Source organism: Nerophis lumbriciformis, linkage group LG06 (assembly GCF_033978685.3).
Source record: "Nerophis lumbriciformis linkage group LG06, RoL_Nlum_v2.1, whole genome shotgun sequence".
Lineage (NCBI taxonomy): Eukaryota > Metazoa > Chordata > Actinopteri > Syngnathiformes > Syngnathidae > Nerophis > Nerophis lumbriciformis.
In genome coordinates, this window is record NC_084553.2 from 33,831,774 (window position 1) to 33,855,585 (window position 23,812).

The 23,812-nt window shown below is 38.9% G+C and overlaps 1 protein-coding gene and 1 long non-coding RNA gene across 2 annotated transcripts; one reads left to right on the plus strand and one right to left on the minus strand.

Moving 5' to 3' along the window:
- Positions 1-5,850: 5,850 nt before the first annotated feature.
- LOC133608720 (protein phosphatase 1 regulatory subunit 3E) lies at positions 5,851-9,900 on the minus strand. Its single transcript, XM_061964196.2, has one exon. It carries the CDS (start codon positions 9,578-9,580, stop codon positions 8,660-8,662), a length of 921 nt encoding a protein of 306 aa, XP_061820180.1. The 5' UTR covers positions 9,581-9,900; the 3' UTR covers positions 5,851-8,659.
- Positions 9,901-10,156: 256 nt separating this feature from the next.
- LOC133608721 (uncharacterized) lies at positions 10,157-23,807 on the plus strand. Its single transcript, XR_012050514.1, has 4 exons — positions 10,157-10,323; positions 22,760-22,863; positions 22,931-23,106; positions 23,177-23,807. It is a non-coding gene; the product is annotated as an uncharacterized lncRNA (long non-coding RNA).
- The last annotated feature ends 5 nt before the right edge of the window (positions 23,808-23,812 follow it).

Consider the following 23,812-nt stretch of genomic DNA (forward strand, 5'->3'; position numbering starts at 1 on the left):
CGCAGTCACGGGGAGAACATGCAAACTCCACACAGAAAGATCCTGAGCCCGGGATTGAACTCAGGACTACTCAGGACCTTCCTATTGTGAGGCACATGCACTAACCCCTGTTCCACCGTCCCGAAATTCAGCGCTTCTCCCAAAAACCTCCCGGAACAAATTTTCTCCCGAAAATCTCCCGAAATTCAGGCGGACCTGAGTGACGTGTCGACAGCCTGTTTTCACGTCCGCTTTCCCACAATATAAACCACGTGACTTCCCAATCACGTTATAACTGTAGAATTATCGAGGGCGAGTTCTTAGTTTCTTATGTGGGTTTATTGTTAGGCAGTTTCATTAACGTCCTCCCAGCGCGGCAACAACACACAACAACAGCAGTCACGTTTTCGTCTACCGTAAAGCAGTTTGTCTGCCGTAAACAGCAATGTTGTGACACTCTTAAATAGGACAATACTGCCATCTACTGTACATGCATATGTGACATTAACATCTCGGGTTTTTAGAGAGTGCAGTGCACAACTGCGCACACAACAAGGAGACGAAGCAGAATGCATCATCAGAGAGGGTGTTCAGCATGGTTAGAAAAATAGTGACAGAGAATAGAACAAGGATGGACAATTCAACCCTTTACTCAACGATCAGTAGATGAGTGTTATGTGTGTGTATATGTGTAAATAAATGAACACTGAAATTCAAGTATTTCTCTTATTTATATATATATATATATATATATATATATATACTGTATATATATATATATATATATATATATATATATATATATATATATATATATATATATATATATAGGTAGAATTCACTGAAAGTCAAGTATTTCTTATATATATATATATATATATATATATATATATATATATATATGTGTGTGGGAAATAAAATCACAAGACTATTTCATCTCTACAGGCCTGTTTCATGAGGGGGGTACCCTCAATCATCAGGAGATTTTAATGGGAGCATTCGCATACCATGGTTTATATAGGGCACAGAGTGGGTGGGTACAGGCTGGCGTAGGGGCGTGGTGATTGGCTCATGTGTTACCTAGGAGGTGTTTCCGTCTATGGCGGCATGCTGTTACAATTTCGCTGCGCTTGTTGAGGGATGACAGGTCTGGACGGTAAATAATAAACAGTTTCTCTTTCAAGCATAGGTTGCATCTTTTATTACCACTATTGTAAGGTGTGCTGGATGCAAGAATTTGCCATGTTATTGAATATTCAACATTATTGTCTTTGAGGTCCCAAATGTGTTTACTGAGTTCTGTGGTCACAGAACTCAGCAAACACCCAAATGGTCCCAAATGTGTTTGCTGAGTTCTGTGGTCACAGAACTCAGCAAACACATTTGGGACCTCAAAGACAATAATGTTGAATATTCAATAACATGGCAAATTCTTGCATCCAGCACACCTTACAATAGTGGTAATAAAAGATGCAACCTATGCTTGAAAGAGAAACTGTTTATTATTTACCGTCCAGACCTGTCATCCCTCAACAAGCGCAGCGAAATTGTAACAGCATGCCGCCATAGACGGAAACACCTCCTAGGTAACACATGAGCCAATCACCACGCCCCTACGCCAGCCTGTACCCACCCACTCTGTGCCCTATATAAACCATGGTATGCGAATGCTCCCATTAAAATCTCCTGATGATTGAAGGTACCCCCCCTCATGAAACAGGCCTGTAGAGATGAAATAGTCTTGTGATTTTTTTTCCCACACATACATATATTGCGCTCTACTACGGTATCGAGCACTATTTTTTGGATAACCTTATTAAGACATATATATATATATATATATATATATATATATATATATATATGAAATACTTGACTTGGTGAATTCTAGCAGTAAATATACTCCTCCCCTCTAAACCACGCCCCCCCCGACCACGCCCACCTCCTGAAATCGGAGGTCTCAAGGTTGGCAAGTATGCTTTACTCTCTCTTTGTGCCGGCTTCCAGAAGCAGCAGTTCATCCTCCATATATTCAAAAAGATAAAGTTTTGTGAATCCTCATTGGTCCAAAAATAGTCGTCCTCGTTGTTTGTTACCGAATCTGTCATGATAAGAAGACACACACGTCTTCGTTTCCGGAAGCAGGCCACACAGTTGTTGCCAGAAGTCTGAAGTTCGCTGCGACGGAAACGGAAATAAATGCGTCGAGGAATTAGTTCTGGCAATAATTAAAATGACCAACATACGGTAAATATTGTACATATTAAATATTGTTATGAACGTGTCTGTTACTGCCTTATATATATGCTTGCAGTGCGTATACAAAATGTAGATGGAAGGTTTTGAAGTGGTTTTAGAGGGCTTTGAAGGCTACAAAAGTGACTCCGATTAGCCACATCTTCCAAGCGTTTATCATCTTTAAAAAAAAAAAAATGTTTAAGGTGTGGTTTTGTCCCTCATAATGATTGTGAATGATATGCAACATTTCCAAAAAAGTGCAGTTTCTCTTTAAGCAACTAAAATGTGTCAAATATGTCAAAGTGCGGAGAGTGTTTTGCTTATTACCCATCAAGCATAGTAAATTCGTTAAATGGGTGTAATTTTTAAATTGTGTATGGTGCTATTAGACATTTTTTATAATGTCAATGGTCAAGTTGTGTGTTTATGTATCACATGTTTTACGTTCTCTGTTGGTTTTTGATTAATTGGACCATGAGTTGGAAAGGTTGTCTAAATTAGTACCTATGCAATGAGTCTGTTCAAGGCCTATTCGTGGTAATCATGATCACGGTGGATCTTGCCCGATGGGCAGCACACCAAATTTCAATATCTCTTGACTCATGTTTTACAAATAAACTTTGGACAATCCAAGCGCTGTAGTTTGGTGACTCTTGACCATGATTAAGCAATTATTTGGCGTACTACTAGATGGATCCCGAATTGTACACGTACCACAAAAACACTGCTTCAAATTATTCTGCCTTTGAGTGGGGTGGCACATCAGATTTTAGGGTGTGGCTCATGCCACGCCACTGGACCTAAATATTTATTTGCATTATTTAACAAGTATATTTAAAACTTTTGGCCACTGTTGCACATATAGTGAACAGTAACACTGTGTTTAGATATTAAATTAAGTTATTATTTGGCATACCGCAAGCTGGAGCCTGCGTACCACAGTTTGAGAATCACTGGTCTAAGTAAGTGTTCAAGGTGTCTTAAAGGGGAACTGCATTATTTTTGGAATGTTGCCTATTGTTTTCAATCATTATGAAAGACATGACGACGGATGCATTTTTTCAATGAATTCTAACTCGTAAATACACGTAAATAAAAGTCGGTTTACATCGGAGCCAATGGAAGGTCCTCTATCCCGCCCATAAAACCCAATAAAAAACATCCAAAATCCGCCAACAATACTCCATGCACATTTTGTGATTTGAATATTAACTAAGTATTAGTGATATTGTTAATATAAGTGCTAACACAGACAAACTATTTACAGTGGCGCAGTGATCAATGTTGACATCATTGACTGATCAGTTGCTTCGTCGTATATTTGCTCGTCAAACTTTATTGTAGATCATAAATCATGCCTCTCACCTGGATAGTAGAAGGACAAGGACGTAAATCCGACAAACTGGTACACTTTGACAGCCAATTTAGACACGGAATGGCGAGACCGACACAAAAAGACGCTTGGTTTCACCCCCCTATTAGTCACGAGGATTATGAGTCATTCTTCATCTAAATGGGAATATATGAACAGCCGAGCAGTCGGCATCCTAATGACAGCAGACATTGTACAGTAAGTGATGTTTTATTATGTTTGTTGGTTCTCATAAAGTCTGCAGTGAGCAGTAATCAGTGATGTTGAAAAAAAAGTGAACGTTGTGATGCGTTTTTGAAATTAGTGTTATTCAAATGTTAAGTGCAATACAAATAAAATCAATTATTATTGAATGTATGAGCAAAATACGTAAATATTTAATGTTACCAAAAAGGGACAAGCAGTAGAAAATGGATGGATGAATAAATGTGCCTGTTACTACATTACAAATATACTTACATCATGTATATAAAACCTCAATGGAGATGTTTGGATGTTGTTTTTAAGGGCTTTAGAAGCAGAATAGAGCGGCTCCATTGTAAACAGACTTGATTGCATTTATTTAATATTTAAAATGCATCCATCGTCATGTCTTTCATAATGATTGTGAATGATAGGCAAAAAGTGCAGTTCCCCTTTAAGTTTCTTAGTTTTTGAGAGATAGTGTTGAGAGAAGCTTGTGGTTCTTGACAAACGTTTTCAAAACATATTGTATTTTAAGTTATCTTTGATAGGAAATATGGGGGTTTAAACCTGGGCAGCCAATATTGTTGGTCTAAGTAACACCACTACATGTTTAAAACATCTAAGGTGATAAAAAAAACAACTAACTGTGGTGTGTGTTTCAATGCAACTTCCTCTCACAAGCCTCCCCTAGTCTCATTCCCACCCCTCCCCTCCATCAAAATGGGTAGCATCAGTCTGGCGTCACTCCGAGGACATGTCTGCAGCCATGTCGACAATGGCGGTAGCTACAGCACAGTGCAGTGCTTGTGCAGCTTTACCAATAGAGACCACCAGGAGGTTTTGGGAAAATCAGGTTCTCAAATGACCTGAAAGTCCAACATGCACATATGCAGCTTAGTTGTCTCACAGTTATTGGACATGATTGCACTATAATGCAACATTTAACACTGACATTTAAAGTCGGGGTGTATTGTGAAAATCATGACTATCACAAAAGAAGAGAACAATAATTACTTTGTTTTTTTCAAATTGAGCATTGATTTTAATAAAATAGTGGTTCTATGGTTAAACAGACAAATGTTTCAGTTGTCCATGCATGCAAACATTCATAGCTAACAGTTCAGGTTAAGACACAGCGGAAAACACCACATAAAAATGGTTGCATAGGAAAATAAGCATGGATGTATAACTAACAAAAAAAAGGTCAAGGCTATCCTCAGGGAAAGAAGAAAGTATCACATATTGGTAACTACTTACAAGAGAAGCTTTTGTATATATTTTCATATTAATGAAATATCAACCCTGCATCTTTCATCGTCCTCTCTCAAAGTGCATTTAACCAGTGCCGACTGAGTTCGCTCAGCATCAGCTACAATCATAAGTCGCTTAGACTAGTTGCCATATACCAAAGTGCATTTGCCGCATGTCACCGGCCATGTTGCCAACCATCTGCGATCACATTTTCCTCACAAACAAGCACTTACATACTTCCCCCTTTTCAGACTGCATATCAACTCACAGTAAGGTGACATTAAATTGTGGTGTAAAAAGGTCTCCCTTGAGTTACATTCTAATACAAGGGAAAATGTATAAAACTACGAGTAGTTTATTAGTTATCTTCAATTGTTGTTCTTTGTTATTTCACATATCTGATTGTGTGCTTTCAAGTATGGGCTTGTAATCAAACTTAACACAGCAAAAGTGATCTGACAGCCTCTGTAAAAACTGCCTTTAAATAGACATCACATACAGTACTATGAAGACATTCAATATGAGACAACACTTTTACGCACAACACAACACTGTAGATCAGTGAGAACTGATGAAAAGTTGTACATTTAAAATGAAGTAAAAAGTAAAAATGGAGGAAATAGGTTTATCACCTGTGTTGTTTTACTGATACTGATAGTCACTATTTGAGCTTTGCTATCATGTTGCATGGATTGCCTAAGTCTCTACAAATACCAAGTATTAAATACACTTACTCACTATAACTACCTGCAGTTGAATTGTACTTCCACACCGCAATCAAATAAACATACATCTCTCTTGTGCACAATAAAGCAAAGCAGGCTTTTATTTTGGGAACCTTATATAGCCGCGCCATATTGAACCATGAGGCGTTTTGACCAAGTGGACTTGACGTTTTAAAGTGGAAGTGCTCCAAAAGCTAAGTGCTTACAGGAAAATGTTTTTTTGTTTACGTTCGCGTCAACCGGATGGTATCATAAAATGAAGAGCTCTCTTCTGACACTGCTGGAATGTAAACAAAGTGAGGTTGTGTTCCGGTGTGAGCTGTGAATGTAATAGTGCTCTTACTTACTTGATGATGGCGAGGTCGCACACAGAGACGAAGATAACTAGTCTTTGAAAATAATTTGGAAGACAATTTTAACATATACTATAGATAGAATAAGACTAGAGACAGACTGTATGTTGGGGAGTACTTGGAAACAGAGACTGAAATAGTTTTACAGTAATTTGCTCTTTTTCTACATTGTCAGTGAAAAATAGGCTTGAACTGCAAAAATGCACTATTAGTACAACGCCATCTGTTAAAAAATACTTCAAAAATAACATATCTTTGCACTCACGGACAAAACACCCACAGCATGTTTGCTCTCGACTTAACAGCTATAAATGCTACTTTTTGTATTTCTATAATGGGGATGATACAGAAAAAATAAATCAAACCTACTGCACATTGTGTCACAGTGTTATAGATACAATGAAATTGCCAAAATGCAGTGATGTGGACAAAATAAATGCTTTTAGTAACGATGATCAAAATAATGATGTTTCCTACTATACTTCCCATCACATGCATAAGGCATTTCAATGGCATGAAATAATACTCTAGATCAGGGGTGTCAAACTCGTATTCATTGAGGGCCACGTCGCAGTTATGGTTGCCCTCAGAGGGACGCTTTTAACAATGAGTAATATATGAATGTACATGTATATATATATATGATACATTAACAATATATATTTTTACATAAACTGTAAAAAAAAATATTACAATTTAACTTTAAAAACTGGCAGCTCAGTCACCAGAATGTTACAGTAAAAGCAGTGTTGTTTTTTTTACAGCATATAAAAAAATTTAATAAATGGAATGGAACAACAATAGCACTATTTTTGGCGGAAAAAATAATGCAACAGAGCTGCCAGTTTGTTTGTTTTTACCGTAAAATCTTGTTTTAATGTTTTTTGTGTCTTACTGTATATGGGGAAAAAAACGGTACCAATGTCGATTTTATGCAGGAGAAATCATGCAAACTGGAAACAACAGCTGCTTCGCTTGGACTCAAAATCAACACATCAAAAACTAAGTTAATGCGTATCAACAACAAGAACAACTCCCCAATAAACATGGATCATAACCAGTTAGACGAGGTTGCCACCTTTACATACCTAGGAAGCATTATTGCTGTGGACGGAGGAACGGAGGAGGATGTCAGTGCCAGAATTGGAAAAGCAAGGACCACATTCACTATCCTGAATAAAATCTGGAAAGCAAAAAACATATCACTCAAGACCAAACTGCAAATCTTCAACTCAAACGTCAAATCCACCTTACTCTACAGTTCAGAAACCTGGAAGATCACCGCCAACATACTCAACGAAATACACACATTCTTCAACCGCTGCCTCTGTCGCCTCCTGGGTATCTACTGGCCCAACACCATCTCCAATGCCAACCTGTGGGACCTCACTAGACAAGACACAATAGAAACACAAATCAGCAGGAGGAAATGGAACTGGATTGGTCACACACTGCGTAGACACGATGAATCTATCACAAAACATGCTCTAACATGGAACCCGCAAGGCAAGAGGAAGGCCTAGAGCCACCTGGAGAAGAACCACAGAGCAGGAGATGAAGGCGCAAGGGCTGTCATGGCAACAACTGGAGCGGAGGGCACAAGACCGAAGGGAATGGAGGAGTTTCATCAATGGCCTATGTTCCTTAGGGTATTTAAAGACCTAAGTAAGTACCGTATTTTTCAGAGTATAAGTCGCACCTGCCGAAAATGCATAATTAAGAAGGAAAAAAACATATATAAGTCGCACTGGAGCCCAGCGAAACTATGAAAAAAACTGCGACTTATAGTCCGAAAAATACGGTAAGTAAGTAAAGTCGATTTTACAAGAAGAAACTTAGTCGGCGGAATTTAACCGTAAAATCTATTGTCAATGTTACAGTCTACAATTTGATTGATAGTTTGTTTAGAAATTGTAAGCCAAGCAGATATTTAAGTACAGTATTTATCTTTATTTTAACAAAAAATATTTTAGGAATACATGATAACATAATATGTTTATAATATTGAATTTTAAAACATATGCAATTGCATGCAGTACATGATTTTTAATGTCAGAGGGGAAATAACAAATATATTTAGTAAGAAAAGATTAAGCATTTTATTAACGCATATTTATTTCGCGGGCCACATTTGGCCCCCCGGCCTTGAGTTTGACACCTGTGCTCTAGATAAGAGGCATAATGACCAGAAACTTTTGGAAGATAATGTGTGAGAGATAACCCTCTTCATGAAGCACCCCGTTCATGTGCGAGCATATTTGCATGGCGTCTACATCACATCGCAAATGACTGCCAATTTATGATGCTGCACAAACCAGCAACACGATTCAAGTTGCAGCATCTCCAGCAAAGAGCACGTTATCCCCCCGGCACGTGTTCCCGGGTTACGTAAGGTGGGCCCTAGCTGTACGGAACCCCCAACATCAAATGCAGGGGTCATGTTATTCAATTGCATGGATTAGTTTCCAAATATCTGACAGTAATGAAACGGTCAAGTACACTTTAGTCACGATTAAAAATATACCCGGGAGGAAGGTTAAGTGTGATAAGAGTTATTATATAAAGTGGATCCATCCGTTCTCCCATTCCTTTGGCGGGGACATTTTGAAGCGGTGACGCCGCACTTTGTAGTTATTCCCGTTGTTGTTATCCCAAAACTCCTGGCCGCCGACCTGGTATTTAATGGCGAACTGCAGCATGCCTCCGTTCTCCATGTAGGTGGGCATGACCACCTTGAATGAGAACTTATCCGTGGCGCCGTCGCTGGACTCGGGCACGTAAGAAGCCAAGGAGTCCATGCAGGTGAGCCAGTTGTTGAGGGAGTATCGCAAAGAGACGCTCTTCTCGAAGGCCATGTTCAAGACGCGCACGAAGCCGGAGAGGCTGAACTCGTCCGTCTCCACTCGCTCCAGCAGGACTTTCACCTCACGTACCCTCTGCTCGAAGCCTGGAAGAGCCGCCGGGTTGGTGAACTGCAGCTCCATGAAGACGGACTGCGGGGGAGCTCGGGGGAACTTCGTGGCCATGTGGTTGAAGTCCGTGTATTTGGGTAGCTTGGCCAAAATACGCTCGGGGACTTCCGGCTCGTCCGAGTCGTCGAAGTGTTTCACGGAGATGAGCTCCAGCCCTAAAGAGTCGGCGAAGCGAACCTTTTTCTGACTCGTCGGACTTCTGTTGCGGGATATCTCCAGCTTGGCCCTCTCCGTGGAAGTCGGGAGAGACTTGCATCTCCGGCGCAGGCTGGGACTCTGCGGGGGCTTCAGGAAGGTCTCGCGGCCGCGCGGTCGCTCGTCCACGACGGGGCTCTCGACGGGCTCGCAGGTGCCGTCCATGATGTCCATCTCCTCGCCATCTTCCAGGCGCGTGTTGGCCGCCGCCAGGCTGCCGAAGAGCCCGGCGATGCAGCTGTAGTTCCTGGGCAGGCAGGTCTTGGGGGGCAGCATGACCACGGTAGGGCGCACGGACTCTGCTTCCATACAACGCCGCAGACCCTGCACTGCGGAGCCGAGCTCGGTAGTCGTGAGGAGGAAGGAGGACGGAGGAAGGAGGAAGACGATCGGCGAGTGGTGGGAGAGATGACGCTGTCAGGTGTCAGTGCCCCACTCGCCGATTGGCGCCCGGGCTGCGTCACGTTGCCTCCGGAGACCTGCACCAATAGACGGAGGTGTTGTTCCGCGCAGTTTGCTGTCCGTTTGAATTTATTTACATGAGAAGTGCTGCAACATGCATTAGCACGAAGCGAAGCGACTGAACAGCTTCCCCTGCAGGCGAACACAGCAGTGACGTGGGCTCACTTTGACGTGTACGTGCAGAACGGAGCGTAGCACAAAATGGTCCACCCCCCCCCCCCCCCCCCCCTCTGTAATGCACCCCTCATGATGCTGGGCTGCATATGCAGTTTCACTCACATGATTATATAAATATTTGAATCGCATGCTCCGCTACTATGAGCATCAGCTGTGCAAATGCGTTGCATAACAAAATAAGTCATTCAACCATGCATGCCAGACCGGGCTGCAGCAGTCATCGCTGCCCCGCCCCCTTTCTTACGTCACAAACTGCAAAAGAAGTGTTGCCATGACGACAGCGTTGCGCCGCACATACACTCAGCGGCACCGAAAGAGCTTGGTTGGAATATAAAGTATGTTTAAAGCTTGTAAAACGCAAACTATACAAGCTTCTCTATGATGGTGCATGCTCCAGGAAATCTGTGAAGATGGTGAGTCAAGCACAGACCTTTTATATGCTTGAAGTTAGAGTTTATAGAAATGCATGTGTCATTGATCATAGTTGCTCACAAATACAAACACACTAGTCAAAAGTTCTAATGATAAATATAAAATCTTATTGTCAACAACTTGTTGGATAAATAATGCCACAATTCTAATTTGGTGAAGCCAACTATTTTATATAACTCACCAAGGCTAATAGTGTGCTGCCTAAGTGTGAGGTATTAATGGGATTAAGATTTAAGCCTTTTATTGTCATCACAAACCCATACTGCAAGTGCATCAAAGCAGTCATAAGCTTTCAAAAATCACATGTATATAAACTAAGTCTATAAAAGGTCAGTTTACGAAAGGGTTAGAACTGATGGTGCCACTTAAGACAGTGGAAAAGTGGAATAAAGAGATTATTTATTTGCTTCACAAATTAAAAGAACGGGACATTTTTTAAAGTGCATCGATGGGAGAATAATAAAGAAACCGATTCAAAAAGGTAGCACAGGAAATGGAGAATGCTGGCTTTAATTGGACTACCGAAAACAAAATACAAATGAAACGAATTACGCAAACATATTACAAGGCAGAGAAGAAAGTGAACACACAAACCTTTTCATGCTGCCTTCGTACACTTCAAAATGATTAGCAATAACTCTATTCTACACAACTGGCAAGATAGTCCAGAACGATATAGCAACACTCATCTGGAGCCGTATCGGGGCACGGACAGTCTTTTCCTTCTGACCCAAAACTCCCATCAATCCACAGAGCCTTCTGAATGAACTCCGAGATATTTGAATGTTTTCTTTCCATGTCTCCCCGTTTGAAAATTCCTTCAAAACAACTCTCTGCCACCAGTCTTTCTTTGCTTCGGACCCGCATCCGCTCCGAGACCTTGGTCGTAGTGTCATGTTTGTAACACAATCTAAAATCCTTTCTTGATGCTATTTAACATCAGCCATTAGAAACGTGATATTTATCATCTGTGCCAACATTACAGTGGACAATAGGCACAACAAGACTTGTGACGAGCCGCAAAGATGCCTCGTTTTGGTGTGACGTCATAGGTCAACTGGAAAAGCAATACATTTATCCGTCCTACAAGGAAATAAGTGCAACCCCGTATACGGGAGGCACACAGCGTATGACCAATAGTTGCATTAGAGAGTGTACATGGACACTGGGACTTCACATTTAAGTGTGAAAATACAAAAAAAATATTTGAGCAATCATAGTATGTGCATGGAAACGTCGTCAAGGAAACTGTTCGGAGCAGGGCCAGCGTCTTTGAAGTCTTATTGATTAAAACTGGCACCTAAATCCCAGAGTACCAAAAAACTATCAAAACATCCTAAGTAACTCACACCCCCTTAGCTCCTTGTTAAAATGTTCACCTCCCTCATCTTATTATGTTCAGTTTATCCTACTTGTGGGATTGCAGAAAACATAGTTATAACATTGAAGAAAAAAATCATACTCAACACTCATTGGCACAACAATTGCACAATGTAATGAGATCCAATACAAGAGTTTTAGGATACGATCAGCGATTAGAAAAATAATAATGTTCAGAAGCGATCAACGGTAGCTTTTGAAGTTCCGGGTTTTCATGGCATAAACATGACTGTGAAAAAAAGAGGCTTCGTTACAAAACTCAAAATAAACCCTGGCGCTACGGACCTACTAGCTGTGAATTTGATTTTTTTATTTTTATTTCAGTGAATAGGCTGAAAAATAGGCTGTTAAAATGTCAGTGTAATTCTAGCACCGTAGGTCACTTAGCTATGCTAATGTTACTAACATTTGTGTCCTCTACCACTTATCACGCTATATGTTGTGTGTGACATATTATATCTCAAGTTATACTCTATAGCCTTATTTCCACCACAGTTTTAGGGATGCACAATATATACTTTTTCAAGCCTCTACCAACAACTCCGTGTTCTCAGGGCCGCTAGCGGTAACTAGGGACGTGCCGATCGATTGGTTGATTTTCGTTAATAGTATGTGATCGGCTATTGTCGATTTATTTCTTTTAATGCCAATCACAGTCACTAATCCTGTCTGACTTTCGCTATTTATTTTTGGTGTCCCGGCTGACAAACAGCCAGCAGCTAATTATGGGTCTCCATGCTAGGGATGCAATGATATACACATTTCTTATCAGTTATTGTGACCAACATTATCACTGTTATTATTATTATTATTATTGCGGTATTTTTGCTCAAAAAGTACTTATAATCACACCAAAATATTTAAATTAACTTCATTGAAAGAGCTAAAACAAATAGACACTCAATATACATTCTTGGCAGAAGAAACATTAAATATTGTTAAGGCTTCATATGAGCCATATTATTTGTATTTAAGTGTTTAAATATGTTAATCTTCTTCTATTTTAATCCGGAAATGTTCCAGAATGTTTTTTTAATAAATGCATATCGGTTGCTTACTTTACTTCACTTACGGTTTATGTGACGTCACGCCAGTTTACTTCTGTCTTTTTCGACTTGTCACTGTCGAGTACAGATTGTTCAATTTAAGAAAGGACACAGTCTTTATGTTCAATGTGAATATCTTAGTTGTTAGACAGTAATGTGTTTATACAAGTTTAGATTGGGGTATGACATTTTTTTAACAGGTAAAGACATTGTCTCATGTGTTTATGATAGCATTAAAACTAGCTAGCAAGCTAACGCCAGTTGGTTCATAATTTTATCATAGTGTGTTTAACAATCAGTTTTTCGATAATTTTAATTTAATACGGAAGTTTTACTGTGGTTATAATTTTTACTGTTTAGCGTTACATCCCTACTCCATTAGAACCCACTCTCCTAAATTAATAATCACCTCGTTTACGGAAAATTAACTGCATTTTTTAGTTTCTTAAGTATCATTGTCAGGGCGCATTATCACTGGAAGACGATGCTAAACATGTTACACAGCAAGAGCATGAAGGCCGGAGGGAGCAGGCTAATAGCTAAGCTAACCGCTAAGTTTGTTTAAAACAAAACCAAGAAATAAGAGCTTAAGGAAATTTAAGGAATTCCAAATGGAACTGTCTTACTGAGCAGACTGCAAGCCGCTACTAACAGAAAATTAACAAGTAGATTAACTAAGAGTTTAGAGAGAGGATAATATAACTGTTGGTCTGTTACCATTATTGCAGTCAGTCCACAACATGTAATAGGAGGGCGGATCGATCCATAAACTGGCGACCAAGGGTAGTATCAGTATATGATCGATACAAAAGTAATTAGATATTTTAATTTTCAGTTGTACGCAACCCCAATAGAGACAAGTGGCAGGAAATGAATGGCTGGATGGATGGATTTTTATTTTCTAAATCATTTTGTTGCTGTTTTTGTTGATATTTACAAACTCAGGGAATATTCCCTGGGACACAGCTGGACTTTCATAGAGCGTGATTTTAATTTTTGTCAAGTTATTGTGTATGATTGACTTTTCTTTGCTCATAAATAAACGGAAAAATGTACACTTAATACATGTGATCGGTATTGGTATTGGTATCAGCTGATCTCACTCATGATCTGTATCGGAACATCCCTACTGAAAAGCAATAACTTATTATTGACGTAATATTTTTTTACATGTTGATTTAACCATAGTTTAAGCACACCTGTCTTTGCCGTGGCTTTGGGCTAGGTTCTTTAGCGAAGCAGAAAAAAAAACAACCATACCAAATATTGTCTGTTTACATGGTGTTAGTAAATAAATAAACCACTCCTTCATATGTCATCCTCCTGTTTTAAATAAATTACCCTGAACTTTGAGGTGTGGTACAAACCATTTTATTTAGTAAGGTAAAAGTTTTAGTAATAAATTTGTGTTTTCGGTGGAAAAGGGTAATATTTAAAAAAGTAGATAACGTGCATTATAGTGCTTTTTGGAGGAGCCCTGCTGCGGGAGAGACAGGCATGGACGAACCCAGCTCATTTGCATTAAAACTATACAGACCAGCAAAACCGCATGTTCCCTTTAGGGAAAATTAAAAGCACTCTTAAAATGTCAACATTTTAGTACCAAGGCTAGACACACAACCCAACTAATATATACTGTAGTACAATAATATAATATTAATATTACAATACAAAAAAGCAAAGAGGAACACTGTTAGGGCCTTACAAAAGTGAAGGGGTCATCAAAAAGGGGTGCTCTTTGGAATAGGGACAACAATTTTACAAAATCGCATAAAAAACAAAAATGCACTCTCTAATTCTGTTAAAATGCCATTAAAAGGGCACTGCACTAAAACAATCATTCGCAATCCTCATGTAAAACAAGCACATGTATTTTTTTCTTTTTTTTATGCATTCTAACTAGAATATAAGCAAGCAAACATCTACTTACAATTGAGCCTATGGGCGCTGCTCTACTGCCAGTAAAGCGCTTAAAAAAATCCAAACACCTCCATCAATGTTTTATATACACGCTGTAATTAAATATGTAATTTGGTAACAGGAAGATTCGTAATAACATGTGTGTTTTACATATTTTGTATCATTTTTAAGCATGAATCTGCGTATTAATTTGATAGAAGCATCACAACGTTCGCTTTTTCTTTCAACATCACTGATTATTGCTCACTACAGACTTCATGAGAGCCATCAAACATAATGAAACATCACTCACTGTACAATGTCTGCTCTCACTGGGATGCCGGCTGTTAGGGTGTTATGTTCCCGTTTAGATTAAAATTGACTCATAATCCTTGCGACGAAAAAGGAGGGTGGAACGAACGTCTTTTCGTCTCTTTCTCGCCATTTCCGTTTAAATCGGCTGTCAAAGTGTAGCAACTTCTCAGATTATGTCTACATCATTTTACTATCCAGTTGAGAGACATGATTTATTATCAGAATACATTTTCACGAGCTCCGATGCAAGAAAGCAGCTCTCCAGCTCATGATGTCAATACAGTAACATAAGGAAGTTACTGCTCTTTGATCAATATGCCGCTAAATGTAGGTTCTTAATGTTAGTGCTTATAACAACAATATTGCTAAGACGTGGTTAATATTCAGGTCACCAAATGTAATTGGAGTATTGTTGGTGCTTTTTGAAAGGCTATTTGTTGGGTTTTGTAGTCGAAATAGACCCAATAACGTCATGGTTCCCTTTGGCTCCATTGTAAGCGGACTTTTATTGACGTTTATTTACGAGATAGAATGCTTTATAAAAATACAAATGTGTTTTAGTCTCTCATAAGGATTGTGAATTTTAGGCACAATTCCAAAAAAAAAAGGAAGCACGTTATATCCCAATGCGTTTCAGCCAGCCTGTCATGGCGTGGACTTTGGGGGGTTTGTTTTCCCGAGATGCAAGAAAGGTTGGATCGGACATGGCGTGAAGGTAAGGACATTATTTATTTTAACACTAAACTACAAAAGGGGTACAAACAAAAGGCGCGCTCAAGGCGGAGATAAACCTGGCTAAGAAACAAAACTACCACAAAGGCAAAACTATGGACAATAAACAAAAACTTACTTGGAATGCAGAGAACTATGGCATGGATTTCAGAGGTATAATCAGGTAACATGGGTAGCAAGGGTAACAGAAGCAATGTCGCTAGGACGACCAACTGAAAATGACAGGCTTAAATAGCAGAGGTGGGACCAAGTCATTGTTTTGCAAGTCACAAGTAAGTCTCAAGTCTTTGCCCTCAAGTCCGAGTCAAGTCCCGAGTCAAGACAGGCAAGCCCCGAGTCCAGTCCAAAGTCAAGACTGGAAAGTCTCAAGTCAAGTCCTAAGTCCTGCATTTTGAGTTTCGAGTCCTTTCAAGTCCTTTTAACCACAGACTAATATATTAACACAGATTGTGTATGCTTTTCAAACGCTGTATTTATTTATTAAAACAAGTGCATTTTAAATTGCAGGAAAGAAAATTGTGCTGACATTGCACTTTATAATAGCACTATTAACCAGTCATTTTAAACATTAACTCATTCCTTTACAGAACAAACACATTGAAAAATAAAGTGCAAATGTACTTATTTGTACAAAAGTGTTAACATTGAAATAACATGACATATACGTGAACATAACAAAAAAGTTGTACTTTTTATATGTCAGGGCCCTATGCTGCATTGCATTTGCAAAAGACCAAATTAGCCAAGAGTCTGTCAGTCATTTGTGCACGATGGGGGCGTAGTATGATGCCACCATGGCTGAAAACTCGCTCCACTGGAGCACTGGAGGCAGGCACTGCCAAGACTCTCGTGGCCACTCGGAACAGTGAAGGAAGAGTCTTCATGTTCAATGCCCAGAACAAAAGGGGAGAGAGAGTTGTTTTGGGTTAGTGCACTACTTGTAAGTGTATCTTGTGTTTTTTATGTTGATTTAATTAAAAAAGAGGAAAAAAAAAAAATTATTTCTTGTGCGGCCCGATACCAATCGATCCACGGACCAGTACCGGGCCGTGGCCCAGTGGTTGGGGACCACTGAGGTAAACAACCAACAGTATGTCAGAAAGCTAGCTAAAACGGTACACATATTCATAATATAGTATACATTTTAACTGACCCTTATTTTACTATTTTCTATTTCTATACTATCCCTACTGAAAAGCAATAACTTATTATTGACGTAATATTTTTTTACATGTTGATTTAACCATAGTTTAAGCACACCTGTCTTTGCCGTGGCTTTGGGCTAGGTTCTTTAGCGAAGCAGAAAAAAAAACAACCATACCAAATATTGTCTGTTTACATGGTGTTAGTAAATAAATAAACCACTCCTTCATATGTCATCCTCCTGTTTTAAATAAATTACCCTGAACTTTGAGGTGTGGTACAAACCATTTTATTTAGTAAGGTAAAAGTTTTAGTAATAAATTTGTGTTTTCGGTGGAAAAGGGTAATATTTAAAAAAGTAGATAACGTGCATTATAGTGCTTTTTGGAGGAGCCCTGCTGCGGGAGAGACAGGCATGGACGAACCCAGCTCATTTGCATTAAAACTATACAGACCAGCAAAACCGCATGTTCCCTTTAGGGAAAATTAAAAGCACTCTTAAAATGTCAACATTTTAGTACCAAGGCTAGACACACAACCCAACTAATATATACTGTAGTACAATAATATAATATTAATATTACAATACAAAAAAGCAAAGAGGAACACTGTTAGGGCCTTACAAAAGTGAAGGGGTCATCAAAAAGGGGTGCTCTTTGGAATAGGGACAACAATTTTACAAAATCGCATAAAAAACAAAAATGCACTCTCTAATTCTGTTAAAATGCCATTAAAAGGGCACTGCACTAAAACAATCATTCGCAATCCTCATGTAAAACAAGCACATGTATTTTTTTCTTTTTTTTATGCATTCTAACTAGAATATAAGCAAGCAAACATCTACTTACAATTGAGCCTATGGGCGCTGCTCTACTGCCAGTAAAGCGCTTAAAAAAATCCAAACACCTCCATCAATGTTTTATATACACGCTGTAATTAAATATGTAATTTGGTAACAGGAAGATTCGTAATAACATGTGTGTTTTACATATTTTGTATCATTTTTAAGCATGAATCTGCGTATTAATTTGATAGAAGCATCACAACGTTCGCTTTTTCTTTCAACATCACTGATTATTGCTCACTACAGACTTCATGAGAGCCATCAAACATAATGAAACATCACTCACTGTACAATGTCTGCTCTCACTGGGATGCCGGCTGTTAGGGTGTTATGTTCCCGTTTAGATTAAAATTGACTCATAATCCTTGCGACGAAAAAGGAGGGTGGAACGAACGTCTTTTCGTCTCTTTCTCGCCATTTCCGTTTAAATCGGCTGTCAAAGTGTAGCAACTTCTCAGATTATGTCTACATCATTTTACTATCCAGTTGAGAGACATGATTTATTATCAGAATACATTTTCACGAGCTCCGATGCAAGAAAGCAGCTCTCCAGCTCATGATGTCAATACAGTAACATAAGGAAGTTACTGCTCTTTGATCAATATGCCGCTAAATGTAGGTTCTTAATGTTAGTGCTTATAACAACAATATTGCTAAGACGTGGTTAATATTCAGGTCACCAAATGTAATTGGAGTATTGTTGGTGCTTTTTGAAAGGCTATTTGTTGGGTTTTGTAGTCGAAATAGACCCAATAACGTCATGGTTCCCTTTGGCTCCATTGTAAGCGGACTTTTATTGACGTTTATTTACGAGATAGAATGCTTTATAAAAATACAAATGTGTTTTAGTCTCTCATAAGGATTGTGAATTTTAGGCACAATTCCAAAAAAAAAAGGAAGCACGTTATATCCCAATGCGTTTCAGCCAGCCTGTCATGGCGTGGACTTTGGGGGGTTTGTTTTCCCGAGATGCAAGAAAGGTTGGATCGGACATGGCGTGAAGGTAAGGACATTATTTATTTTAACACTAAACTACAAAAGGGGTACAAACAAAAGGCGCGCTCAAGGCGGAGATAAACCTGGCTAAGAAACAAAACTACCACAAAGGCAAAACTATGGACAATAAACAAAAACTTACTTGGAATGCAGAGAACTATGGCATGGATTTCAGAGGTATAATCAGGTAACATGGGTAGCAAGGGTAACAGAAGCAATGTCGCTAGGACGACCAACTGAAAATGACAGGCTTAAATAGCAGAGGTGGGACCAAGTCATTGTTTTGCAAGTCACAAGTAAGTCTCAAGTCTTTGCCCTCAAGTCCGAGTCAAGTCCCGAGTCAAGACAGGCAAGCCCCGAGTCCAGTCCAAAGTCAAGACTGGAAAGTCTCAAGTCAAGTCCTAAGTCCTGCATTTTGAGTTTCGAGTCCTTTCAAGTCCTTTTAACCACAGACTAATATATTAACACAGATTGTGTATGCTTTTCAAACGCTGTATTTATTTATTAAAACAAGTGCATTTTAAATTGCAGGAAAGAAAATTGTGCTGACATTGCACTTTATAATAGCACTATTAACCAGTCATTTTAAACATTAACTCATTCCTTTACAGAACAAACACATTGAAAAATAAAGTGCAAATGTACTTATTTGTACAAAAGTGTTAACATTGAAATAACATGACATATACGTGAACATAACAAAAAAGTTGTACTTTTTATATGTCAGGGCCCTATGCTGCATTGCATTTGCAAAAGACCAAATTAGCCAAGAGTCTGTCAGTCATTTGTGCACGATGGGGGCGTAGTATGATGCCACCATGGCTGAAAACTCGCTCCACTGGAGCACTGGAGGCAGGCACTGCCAAGACTCTCGTGGCCACTCGGAACAGTGAAGGAAGAGTCTTCATGTTCAATGCCCAGAACAAAAGGGGAGAGAGAGTTGTTTTGGGTTAGTGCACTACTTGTAAGTGTATCTTGTGTTTTTTATGTTGATTTAATTAAAAAAGAGGAAAAAAAAAAAATTATTTCTTGTGCGGCCCGATACCAATCGATCCACGGACCAGTACCGGGCCGTGGCCCAGTGGTTGGGGACCACTGAGGTAAACAACCAACAGTATGTCAGAAAGCTAGCTAAAACGGTACACATATTCATAATATAGTATACATTTTAACTGACCCTTATTTTACTATTTTTGTCTTTTTTTAGGTGGCTAAAATACGCGGTGCTGCTGACCGCCGTCTAACATTACGTGTGATATATTGACTAACGTAACCCTGCTTAAAAAAAAATCACTGAACAAAAAGTATGAATAAGGTAGTGAACTGCAACAGATTCCCATGTTTGCAATAACGTTATAACGTTAGCAGTGAGTTTACAGCCTCACTGATTTAACTACACAGCAAATAAAAGTCACGTTACTTAGCCAATAAACGTTATCTTACATTCAAAACTTACCCTTCTTTGTGCAACTTCAAATGCCGGACGAAGTTGGAAGTTGTTGCCTCTCCATCAGTAATTTTCGAACCGCATGTGTTGCATACTGCAAACCGTTTTGTGTTGACCACCTCGTAATTTTTATACCCAAACAAAATTATTTTAGGTATCATTTTTTGTTCACTGGCGTGTGGTTTGGACATGTCTTCTTCGTTGGTTGTCCTGCAATTTGATTGGATGAATGCTGTGTGATGAAAACAAAGTAGATCTAATTTGATTGGCTGTTGTACTGAGACCACACCAGCTGACACACGCAACGCTGATAGACAAGTACACAATGAAAAATACGGAACGCTCCCGAATAACTTTTTCATCTTTGGGTTTTGGGGAAAGTAGCAAGTCATGTCAATTCAAAAGGCTCAAGTCCAAGTGAAGTCACAAGTCATTGATGTTAAAGTCTAAGTCGAGTTGCAAGTCTTTTTACATTTTGTCAAGTCGAGTCTAAAGTCATCAAATTCATGACTCGAGTCTGACTCGAGTCCAAGTCATGTGACTCGAGTCCACACCTCTGTTGAATAGTAGTCTCTGATGAGCAACAGGTGCACGAAAAGACAGGTGAAAATCATAAGTAACCATGGTGACTAAACTCAGGAAGTGCATAACCAGGAACTAAAAGGAGTCAAAAACAAACAGATAACACAAAACATGATCCGACCACAGATCATGACACAGCCGGCCTTCACCAGGGGCACAAACAATATGAAAAGCATTTGAACAGAATTAGAGCGTTACTGTCCATCTAATGGTGTATAGTTGGTAGCCTTGTTTAGCTGCATATTATTATAAAACTTAGTATGATGCAGTGTGGTTCTTTACTACTGCAAACAACAGCCACAATAATATTTTGTTCAATTAATAGCTGTTTTACAGTGAAATAAAAACAGAGAGACATAATTGATGATACACTATGCAAGCGGTCATAAACGTTTGAGTACGGCATTGAATATTTGCAATTTTTAAGAAATGGTCTGAAATACCCTCAACAATGAATATTATCTATTTAGACATCAGTTGCCAAGACAAGTGTAAAACATGCACAATATTTGAATCTACAACATATTTTGTTTTTTTATGTTTGACTTTTATTTAGATTTTTTCAACCTTTCAGGTTATACCCTGAGGTTTGGTCCCAGGGGGTCTCAGTCATAGTGTTATAAAAAAATTTTTATTCAACGCTTGATCAATTCCAGGTGCATCTGTCAATATAAAGTATATGAATTGTTTATGTATTTTAAGGTTTTTTCTCAAAACTCAAGTCTTTTATGGCAAAGACACAAAATATGCTCTCATTTTAAAGTGGAATTATCCTAAGATATACATTGGCTTTAGTTCATAATTATTTTTGAGCAGTGACAGTTTTATTTAAAAAAAATCTCACAAAAACAATTAGGGATCCAAAAGGGCCCCACTCAAAAAAGCGTTTAAAAATAAGTAATGCATTTTTTTTCTACTTCCAACACTTAAGTTTCAAGATTAAACTCAGATCTACCTGTCGTTTATAAGTATTGATTTTTTAATTTGTTTTGTTTTATGCCCTTTTTGTCAAAGAAAACTTTGTTTAAACAGCAAATACACAAAATAGGCAATATTTTTAACAAACATTTCAAAATGTAATATGTGATGTGAAGTAATTGCAGCCTTGAATAGGTCAACAATTCATAAAAGATTGATTTTGATTCATTATTACTATTTCAGCAATGACTGCTATAAAGACAAAACAGCTTGCATTGCAGCTGTGTGGCGTTAGTCAACTTTACAACTTTTTCCCGTTACATATCACCCCTTTCCCTTTTTTATTCCACTTTTTCTGTAAATATTATCTGTAGATACACATGCTTTTATACTGAAGACAACTCATTCAATGGCTCAAATTAAAGCAAGTAGTAGAATTTACCCAAAATAAAATTGTCCAGAGATGTACAAATAACAAAATACGGATGGTGTGAAACGAGATAGTCCTACGTTTTGTGGCTAATATTAATTTACATATTTAAATACGCAAATGAAGGTGCCACCTAGCTACACGCGGTCTGAACATTACTTGATTAATTGACTTAACAGACAGAACATTCATTAATGTACTTAAGAGTTTTGTGTGTGGAAAAATAAGCAAGATGGCGGCTGGCGGGTCGTCAATTTACTGAACAAAATTAGCGTGACGTCACACGCCATTTTTACTCTACTTTCAAAGAAACACGTCTACTGAGCTTTTAATTTATGCCGTGTAATCAGCTTATGATGAATACGGATATGATAATTTGCAACTGCATTGTTTTGAACAAGTGTGTAATCTAATGATAGTGGGGAATGGTAAATACACACCGCCGTTAGTGGTTGTCATTTGATGATTTTCACGTAAGCGGCGCAGTTCTTTCACAAAAATGTATTCTAATGATTTAATTATCATTTATCTTCACAAGAACACAGCCACTTAAAAATGTACACGTTAACTTCATGTACACTAGCTGAAATGACCATGGATGCTTTCATTCCCTAAAATGATATCTCAATGACGAGATAGTTAGGAAATGTCATAAAATAATATTGACACTTTTTCATTTCTTTAGCATAACTCCTGAAAGAGTGGCCGCAAGCATCCATCCCAGGGCTCACTGATGGGTGGGAGGGGTATTTAACAGCCACAGCATTGTAGTCTTCTCAACTATTCGAGGTGAGGTTACATATTCTTTTACTAAGAACCATTTTAAGATTGTTTTTTTGTCACTCATCCCACAAAGGGGAGCTCACAGCTATGAATGGATCAGACGAGGAGATTCCAGATGAGGAAGATGCGGCTGAGTTTTACAGAGCACAAAGGATTCATGTGGATGCCCTTCTTGACATAAGTGAGGAGGCCTTTTTGAAAGAAGTGGAGCCGTATGAGTATCACTGCTATCCTGGTTGGGAAGAGGCTGTGAGTGGATCCGTACTTTTTTTTAAATCCATGTTGACAAAGATAAAACTAATGTTTTTGTTCTAAAAAGGTGTGTGGCTGGGACAGAGTGGCTCCAATCAGTGGCATTCTTCTTCCTCAAAAGAGAGACAAGAAACCAAAGCAGCGCAAGGAGACAGACAACCCAGCACCCTTGCACGTCGTCGAACCAACTACCTCTTGCGGCGACACCTTAGCCAGCGGCGGTGAACACTGCAGTGAGTCCCATTCAACCCCTCAAAATTTGAAGAAACCCACGCCATCCAGCCAGAGGGTGCAGCCAGAGTCCCCGGAGTGGCTCGCACCGGATGGCGTGGACGAAGACATGTCACACCTCTTACACGAAGAGAGAGCCCCTCTCAGTGGGATTCCTTTGCAACTTCAACATTTGCCTCCAAACACGTCAAAGAGCAGCAGGTCTTCCAAGTCCTCAAAACGCCACCAGACTAATAGTACTGTGGTTCCCATTACAAACTTTACATTTTTACCACCTATTAAATGAAAGCCAAATTTTTGCTCCCCATGACAGATTAATAACCCTGCAGGGACATGACAGACAATTGTAAAAGATGAGTACGTCCGCAACATTGCCATTTGTTTTTATCATATAAAAGTTAATGCATAGTTCCCTGAGTGCACTCTAATTTTAGGCAACATCAGCAAAGCTGACAGCAAAAGTAAACGTACT